This window comes from Poecilia formosa, unplaced genomic scaffold (assembly GCF_000485575.1).
Source record: "Poecilia formosa unplaced genomic scaffold, Poecilia_formosa-5.1.2 Scaffold388, whole genome shotgun sequence".
In the NCBI taxonomy this organism is placed as follows: Eukaryota; Metazoa; Chordata; class Actinopteri; order Cyprinodontiformes; family Poeciliidae; genus Poecilia; species Poecilia formosa.
In genome coordinates, this window is record NW_006800327.1 from 438,489 (window position 1) to 447,686 (window position 9,198).

Consider the following 9,198-nt stretch of genomic DNA (forward strand, 5'->3'; position numbering starts at 1 on the left):
GTTGGGTTCTGGTTTGAGACGGTCTACCTGCTGGCGTTGGGTTCTGGTTTGAGACGGTCTACCTGCTGGCGTTGGGTTCTGGTTTGAGACGGTCTACCTGTGGGAAAGTGTTCATCTTCCCTTCCTCAGAGTTACACACAGTCCTTGCAGCCACATTCCACAGGCTTCTCCACATCCTGCGTAAACGAAGTCCCGTCGTCGCATTCGAAGGTGATCCTCCGCCGCCGGACCCTCAGAGGGGCGCAGCAGGAAACGGCAGCGGCTCCCCGCTCGGCTTCAGCCCGGCAGTGACCCCGACAGTCGACCCAGGAGAACGGTTTTGATGTCTGGCAGAGAACGGAGCCGTGCTGCAGCCGGTGGTAGTCTCTGACCGGCTCACCTCGACATGGGGTCTCTGCAGGCGGCAGCACAGCGACACGGTTAGGAAATGCTTTCTAAAACCGGATATAGAAGAGTAACTTTTTGGAAAAAACAAAACGTGATTTTACTATGCTGTACTTTTTACTTTAACTTGAGTAAAATGTCTGGATTTTCTACCCACTGACTGAAAAACAAACATGTTTAATCAAAAATTCACCAGACACTGCTGCAGGTTTTTTTTTTTTAAAGAATCGGATTTAAAAACAATTTTCTTTTTCCTGAGTTTGTTATTTTATGTTACTCAAAGCAATCTAGTTGAGGACCGGATTCTTTACTATTTTTAATATTGCATTGATTAAAAAGTATTAGTTCCCTGGCAGATAAAACAAGACATTTTCCCACATCGTAAGTGAATAAATCTGCCAGTGAAAGTTGTATATTTGTCTTGTTTTGTCTGCTACTTTAAAACAAATGTGCATTTCAGTGCATGAAGGAAAATTATAGATCAGTTTGGATGAGGAGTTGAAAAGAATCCTCTAACAGACCAACATTGGTTCTGATCCGTGTGTTATTTTCACCTGTAGCGCAGCTCTCTCCAGTGTATCCCTGGTCGCACACACAGCTCTCTCCGTCCTCCGTCTTTTGACAGCGGCCGTGGAGACACTGCAGCCTCTGGCAGGGGCCGGCGGGCTCCTCCTGCAGGTGGCACAGCGCTCCTCTGAATCCCTTCTCACACTCACAGCGGTAGGTCTGAGCATCCAGCGCCACGCAGGCGCCCTTCACACACCTGGAAGAGGGAGATCAGTGGAGGATTCTCTTTTAAAACGGATAAACATCAATAACACATCGACGTGACATGATGAGTATATGGACATCTGACAAAAAGATCTGAAATTAGGGCTGCAACTAATCGATTATTTAGTAATCAATTATTCTGACAATTAATCGATTAATCAGATAAAAATGTGCACATTCTTCAGAGTTTTTATGAAAACACTTAAGGTTATTTTAACAATATTAGAAATAGAGTAAATGCAAACAAAAATAATTCAATTCCATTTTTAAATAAGAAAATAAATATTTTATTTTCTGAAATGTAATAAAATAGCATTCCTCTATTGAACGCTTTGTAACAAATACTTTAAACATAAGAATGAGAAAAGCTCAGCCCGTAGCCTCAACACATTGTATGGCTGATCTGATTATTATTTGGATAAACTGATCAAAATCTGTGTAGCAGAAAGTGGATTATAGGAGACTTTTTCTTTGTTTAAACAGCATTTGAACCACATAAATCTAAAACTATGCCGCTTGAGGAACTTTGGGTAGAATAAATTTACAGTTAAAGTTTTGTATTTTCTCTTTAATCCAAAATGTATTCATATTTTGTTTAGTTTTGACTTAATTCCTGCTCTGCTTGTGTTGTTTTTTTCAGCAAATGGCCTTTTTTGTGTCTGCATACACCACTTAATCAATTACTAAATTAGTTGATCATTTGAATACTTGATTCAGTCCTATCTGAAATACATGTTAGTGCCTTACTTGTTTCCCTCACATGGGTTGATACCATTCGCCATGGTGACGACGTCGCCTCCACTGAGGCCTACAGTGATTGGCTGGTCACAGTGTTGGCCTGTCCAACCTGGCTGGCAGTGGCACTGGGGGCCCTGTGAGAAAAGACAAATTCACTTCATCAATCATCTGGAAAACAAAGCTTCAGTTTAAAATCGGGCTGCGCAATAAATCAACAATATACTGTATATCACAATGTACATGTATCAATGTCAACCGAAAATACATCTGATAGAATATTCAATAAGTTCTCTAAACTCTGATCCAAAACCACAAAGCATTCTGGGAGATGTAGGCAAAGGAAAGACATTAGCTGCTCAACCTCTCATAGTTAGCTAAGCAAAATTGGTGGGATCATCACTGTATGATGTGGACCATCATTTTCCCTTATGCTAAAAGAAATACTTCCAAGGAGGGTGTTTTTAGTTATTTTTTCTGTTTGTATGTCATTGTAATCGTAAAAACAGTATAAAATGTAAAGAAAATGAGAAGTAAAGATAAAATCGGGAAATAGCCTTGTGCAGTCCCACAAAACCTTTACTTAATCTCATAAAAGACGTGATTATCGTAAAAATAAAGGTCGTTTCTTTGGTCCATGATGATTCCATCATCCAACACTTTGTAGATGTACATTTTAAGAATAAACCAGAAGTATTTCTTCACCGCATGAGCAAAGGAGCCAACTGTACAGATCGAGCTTCCGGAACAAACTACACAGTGACAGCGACTAGCTCACTCACTCTTTGGTTGCCTAGCAACTCACTCATTCTTTGGTCACCTAGCAACAAGCTGTTGAGAAACTTCCACAGCTGCAGTTTAAGTTTCGCCTCTGTGCCTCATAACTGCTTAAAAATAAAAACAACAGCGCGGAGTGAAAACTGTGGATAAAACAGGAAAGGTCACACCACCTGGTGGACAGTATTTTAAATATTTAAAACAAAAAAAATAATCAATAATTATCTACTAACTGATATGAAACCCTTACATCATGATTTGTGTTGCAGACATTTTATGTTGAATTTTTATAAATCTTAAGTTCTATCAGGTTAGTTTTTGTTTGGGCAGATAGAAAATACTTACGTTATTGTAAAACCAAAATCTGTAATAAATTTTTATATCTGGAATTGTTCAGATTACTTTGGTAACTTTTAGACACTCCCATTAATTTAAGTGATTTCAGTCACTGGAGGGCGTGGTGGAGGTCCTTTGGTTTAGCAAATATCTGGTGTGATGATGGGAGGTTTGTGTAAAATTATATTTTTAACCACTTTTTGAATTTGAAACATCAGATTAGGTTAACTTTCATTTTCAGATAAATTGTAAGAGATTTTTAGTTATCGTTTTATCTATATTTTTGCATATAATTTTTTCAAACCATCAAGTCAGAAGTGTGTGTGAGAACCAAACCACCTATGGCCTTTTTTGGAACTTTTTGGTTTAGGAACTTTGAGTTCCTTGACATCTGGTTTAGCACGTTTATGAGGAATACTGTCACAGCTCTGTGTGTTGTTACCTGTGCACTGTTGGGTTGGCATATGCCATGCAGGCAGTAAAGTTTGCGGCAGGGTTGGCAGCCCGGTACAACCCCTGGCTTCATTTGGCTGCGGGTAAAGTCCTGCAGCTCATGGTTTATGTAGAGGTTCCTGATGCAGCCGTGGAAACTGGACGTGTTGAGGCTCTGAGAGGAGAGGCCTCGAGAAGACGGTATAACCTCCTCAGGCATACCTGGCCAGACAAACCACAGCAGCTCTATATGTGGACCTGCACTGGCTTCAGCAGAGATATTTATGTCTGAGCTGAGGCATGAAGCCGCCCACCACTCCTACCTCCCACGTAAAGAGGCGTCTCTCCAGTCAGCGGCTGGCCACGTCCTTGGCTGTCCAGAGTCGTTGGCTCTCCTCCATCCACAGACAGGTTCACCATCTGATTAAAGGTCACCAGCTCAACCGTGTGGAAATTACCATCGTTTACCGTCTCAGAGCTGCAGAGAAAACCAAACATTTATTTTTTTTTCCCCCCAATGTACAACATGATAATCAAAATCATAATCATGCAAATGGTAAAGACATGTAGCTAACAGGAACATTTCAGACCTATCATTATGATTCTTGTGGTTAATGTCACTTTTCTATAAATATATAGAATCAACATGTAAACAGCTGTAAATAACAGCAGATCAGACCTGTCAGGATTACAGATTTTGCTTGAGCATACATTTTCAATTAATATAACGACAATAATGGCACAACAATGCAAAAACACATTCTGAAAGCTCAGTGAACTTTAAATTCTATCTGACATTTAACACTGGAACTGGACAAGATTTTAAATATCCAAAATAAATAAGCAAAAGAACAAAAACAACAAATAATATTCTTAATTCTTTAAACAAAATTGTCCTTCAAAAAAAAGGGCTATTTGAGACCAAAACACCAGACTGAAAACTTCTATCTTTCAGTTTTGGGCAGAAAGAGAGAGAGAAAAAAAGATCAATATTGCAAATTAAAACTATTGACTACCAGTTTTTTAAATACATTTTTGGTAAGTTTCTGCTCAATAACTCATTGATCATTGTAAAAATGTTTCCTTAGAGACAGGTACAATGTTAAACTTTCCTACTGTGACCAGAGATATTCTGCTTGTACTTTACTGAAAAATAAGTGAGTCCCAGTGTTTGCTCTTCACCATAAAAATCCAGCACAGTCAGACATGAAGCTGGCCTTAAACAGAATGAAAATCCTCACAATTATGCAATATTGGGAAAAGATAATATTTGTATGAGTTTGATGAAAGCGGAAAAGAGCTACAAAGTTACAGGAAAAAGTCTTTGTTATTGGAACAAGAAATTCACAACCAAGTCCAGGTTATGCAAAATTCAATTTCTCACACCTCTATAGAAGGAGGATCAGACAAAGACATTCCTGGCTAAAAGGCGAAGAGCTCTCGGGAGAGAACAGAAACAGACGCAGTGATATTAGCAGCATTCAGTGGAGATGTTTCTCTATGACTGGATGATCCTAAATGAAAAACCTAAAGGACAAGAAAACACGATTGTGAATGTCCTCAAATGATCTGAAAGCGCAATTAGTAAAGCAGATTTTATCCTTGACGCTGCTTTAATAGAATTTATTCTGTATCCTTAGTAAGATTATGAGTGTGAGAATGTGCCAGGTGGACACGTCTCTTCCTCCTCGTCTGAACATATAGGCTCTCCGCATCTGATTGAGTGGTCTCTTTATCTCAAGTGTCTTTGGCAGCATCTGCCATTTTATTCAGATGACAAAGGCTGTGAGTTCATCTGCTCCTCCCCAAGGAACACAGGATTCTTGCTCTAAGCTACAATATATAGATCATGAATCAACACAAAATGAACTGCTCCAAACTGAGATGATGCTTAAAACTCCATATAAATCCTCTAAATGGGCCCAAAATATAACATTCAGCTTTCTTACAATGAGAATATTATCACCAATGTCCTGATTGAAGGTAAATATGCTTAAAGACAATCTAATCTGCTGTTAAAGGTGACCTTGAACAGGTCATAGGTCTACGGGTTACACAAAACATGTTCATTACATCTTTTACACAAAATAATTCTTAGATAATGAGATTTTGGCCGGCTGTGTTCTGCCAATTTTGAGGTGTTTTAGAGAGTCTTGTCACTCTAAATACAAATAATCTGCTGCTGGCCATGCTACCTCACTCTGCATTTACACTCACACATGAAAATGTCTGTAAACAGATTATATAACTGTATGTCTTTGAAAAGCAGAAGTGGAGCCTCCTGCACAATACACAAGAGTGCAGCAATGGTTTCTGGATGGTAAATAAACAATAAAGCACTTGGCTTTTCTAGCAGCCATTGTACAGCGCATACAGTGGTAAAACTAGCTGACCAAACATGCTGGAACTCAGCTAGGGTTGCTAGGTAATGGGAGGTTTTTAAAAGGGCTCATTTTCCAGACACCAAAAAACATGAATTTATTTCCAAAAAGTGTCTGGGTTGTTTTTAAAAGCAGTTGTGACCCAAATGGAAGTATGAAAACAACCAAAATGTGAATTTTGGATAAAAGTCCCCTTTAAGTTTAAACTCCACGACTGTCCAGTCCTCCCAGTGCAGCATTTGGCAGGCCACCCACATGTATTTGGTGACTTCTTTACACATAAAGCAGGTCTTATTTAGATGTGTTTAGCGAAGGTGATATCTATAAGAGACTGCTGGAGAATTTCTTCTCACTTATAATATATTCACTGATTTACAGCAGTACTGTCCTTTACAAGTGTTATCATTGTCCCTTCCTAATGCTATCAATGTCTCTTGTGTTGTTCTATATATTCTATTGGAACTTTTGATAAATATCTTTAGATGCCTTAGAAGTGCCCAAACCTTTGGTAGGTAAAGGTAAGGCTGAAAGGGCCACAAACATTTTAGTATTTTTGTTTTTAATCATAATTACAAAAACTATCTTATGCTTTCATTTTTACCTGAAACTAAACATGATGGCAGTCACATTTCTCCAGGCAAAAGATTGATAACACAAAAAATGTTTTTCAGGTTTGCCAGATTAAAAAAAAAAAGCAAACAACTATATTCTAATTTTTTCAGGTTAATCATATTTTTCTTTTCTTTTTTTGTCTTTTTGGCAACAGGTGCAGTATATAACTAACTCAAATTGTGTCTTTTTTTTGAAAGGCTGCACCTTAACATTGTTTTTAATTCTCTATCCACTTCCTGAACTGGCAAGCCAAATTTAGGCTGTTCTTGAGTTCGGATCAAAGGCCACCCAAAGTCGTTTCCGAGCCACACTTTGGACTCCCTGCCTCATATGGATGGTCACTCAGGGTTGGATTATTGTATTCATCTGTCTGTGTGTTACTTGTACCTACCTGTAAATAGCGGTGGCAGGCTGGTTCCCAGGGTCATAGGTGACCCTTACATGACCCTGATGGAGCTCTACAGCGATCGGCTCATGATCTCCATTATACAGCAAGATGCCGTTATCTTCTGCAGTTGACACCTGAAGCAGAAAAGAAGAGAAACGCACCAAAATGTCCATGTGATAGAATGTAAGATGCTAAATATCTGAAGCGTTGTGTTTCCTGACATTGCAGGCTCTACCTGCAACGTGATATTGGACTGAGGCCAGTTTTTCACATCCTGAAGTTCGACGTAAGAATCTCTGTCCACGAAGTTGACGCTAACCAGCTTCTCGCAACTCTGGCCCTCAAAGCCGGGCGGACACTGACAGATTGCGGTCCCCAACTTGTCGTTACAGGGAGCGCCATTCTGACACTTGGCCATCTGGCAGGGTGTCTGCTGAAGATCTGTCACCTCACAAAACTCACCACTGAGGAGCCAAAATACATCAGAAAGATATTTGTTGCAACAGAAAAATATAGTTGGAAAATTAGAAATGTATTTATTAATAAAAAAAAAGCATAAGGGGTTGTGTTACTATTGCTCATAACTGTTGTTTATAAGCTTGTATTCATATCAAGAGATGCTTATTTTGTTATCCAATGCAGACAAAAACCTGAGTTTGACTGAAGGGAAATCTGCGATAATAGTCTTTTAGTATCCTATAATGTTGAAAAATGTAACAATACCAATATGACTTTTACTCAGTTTATTAGATGATGGTACTAATGTGGGTGTAATAATAAATTTATACTCCTACCCAGTCTTCTGAACATGTAAATATAGTTCACTGTTCTCCTTTTGCTGGTTTTTGTTTAAAATGTATTTTCTTCGTATATAACTTTGTTTATTCTTTTATTACACAATGTTCCAACTCAAAGTGTTACTGTTTTTATGCTTTGGGTTAATTGAAAACATTGATTCCAAATAATATAATAAATAGGTTATGTAGCTACTGGAAAAATAATTACATTGTGTTTCAGTTGAAGCGCTGACAAATTAAATTAAATGTTAATTAGAATTTGAGGTTTATTGATCTTTGAGAATTTGTTCTTACATTATTTTTCTAATACCATTATATTATTTCAAAATAGTCTGAAAACAACAATATTACCATTTATTGCAACTTCAGGGATAATTTATTGCCCAGCAAAATTTGTTATTGTTACTGTTAGCTAGTTTGCAATGAACATCTCCAGATGGGACTTTAATAACATAAATCAATTTAAAAGACTATAAAACAGAAAGATAAAATGTCATACAAAACATAAATCCTAAAATTAACTGTAATCATGAATACCATATTTATTTGGAAGATGTCCATACATAATTTAAAAACAAAACAAACATTAATGTTTCCTTGGAACGTTACTGGCTGAGCTTTCATGAGTTCCCCGTCTCCCAGTGCTCCCAGTACCTGAATCCCTGCGGGCAGACGCAGCTGTAACCATCCAGATGGTCGATGCACTGAGCTGAGTTTTGACAGCGGTGATCCGCGCACTCGTTGTAGTCGATGCCGCAGTCCGGTCCCACCCAGCCGGGGATACACACACACCTGGAGAAAAAAACAACAACAAAAAGAACACACACACAGTCATGTTTTTGTGTCTTGTGGGGACTTCATATTGACTTCACTGATTTTCTACAGTTTAACCTTAACCCTAGCGCTGACCATCACAAACCTAACCCCAACCCAAAAACAGCATTTCAATCATGGGAATCAAGAAAATGTCCCCACAAGGAGCAGTGGTCCCCACAACCCCACATTGTAGAGCACATGTGTCAAACTCAAGGCCCGCGGGCCACATGTGGCCCGCCATGTCATTTTATGTGGCCCCGCAGCATTTTATAGGCCGACATTGACTTACAATAGGTTTTGAGCACGAATTGACTACAAACTACATCTCCCACAATAAATTAAGCGACTTCACTTAAATTAGCATCACTTCACCCGCTGGGGTCTGAACGCACTTCCTCCTGGTTCCCATCTGCAGAAAAATCTGCGCTAATTCATCAGTCAGTTGGATCCGTCTGATCCAAACAGATCAACTGAACTCTGTGAGTGTTTTACCCGGTGAGGTCCGGTGTGAGCTTTTACCAGGATTATTTATTTATTTAGCTAGCGTGGTTTCGCTTCTCCGAAACGGACAGATGTTACGTCTGCAGCTCCTCCAGATCGCCGCTCTCCTGGGTAACGTGAACCCAGAAGGCTCCATTTATTAAATCTGCTGGATGAGTTACTTCCAGCGGTTTCTAAGTCTCTGCGATGGAGCCTTGTCCGCAGTGGTTGAGCAGCGGACTGCGCATGTTACAGTCTAATTAACTTTTGCATCGTCATTTATTTCCTC

General features: G+C 39.1%; 1 protein-coding gene across 1 annotated transcript in view; it reads right to left on the reverse strand.

The window, feature by feature from the left end:
- The window catches only part of LOC103154497 (slit homolog 1 protein-like), a 64,491-nt gene that overhangs the window by 2,305 nt on the left and 52,988 nt on the right, over positions 1-9,198 (reverse strand). Inside the window, exons 32-39 of the mRNA XM_016662735.1 lie at positions 8,268-8,405; positions 7,052-7,280; positions 6,820-6,950; positions 3,759-3,913; positions 3,446-3,657; positions 1,903-2,027; positions 939-1,147; positions 28-394 (exon numbers count right to left, since the gene is read on the reverse strand). Of these exons, the coding sequence (XP_016518221.1) occupies positions 132-394; positions 939-1,147; positions 1,903-2,027; positions 3,446-3,657; positions 3,759-3,913; positions 6,820-6,950; positions 7,052-7,280; positions 8,268-8,405 (1,462 nt within the window). The 3' untranslated portion in view covers positions 28-131. The remainder of the gene's footprint in view (positions 1-27; positions 395-938; positions 1,148-1,902; positions 2,028-3,445; positions 3,658-3,758; positions 3,914-6,819; positions 6,951-7,051; positions 7,281-8,267; positions 8,406-9,198) is intronic.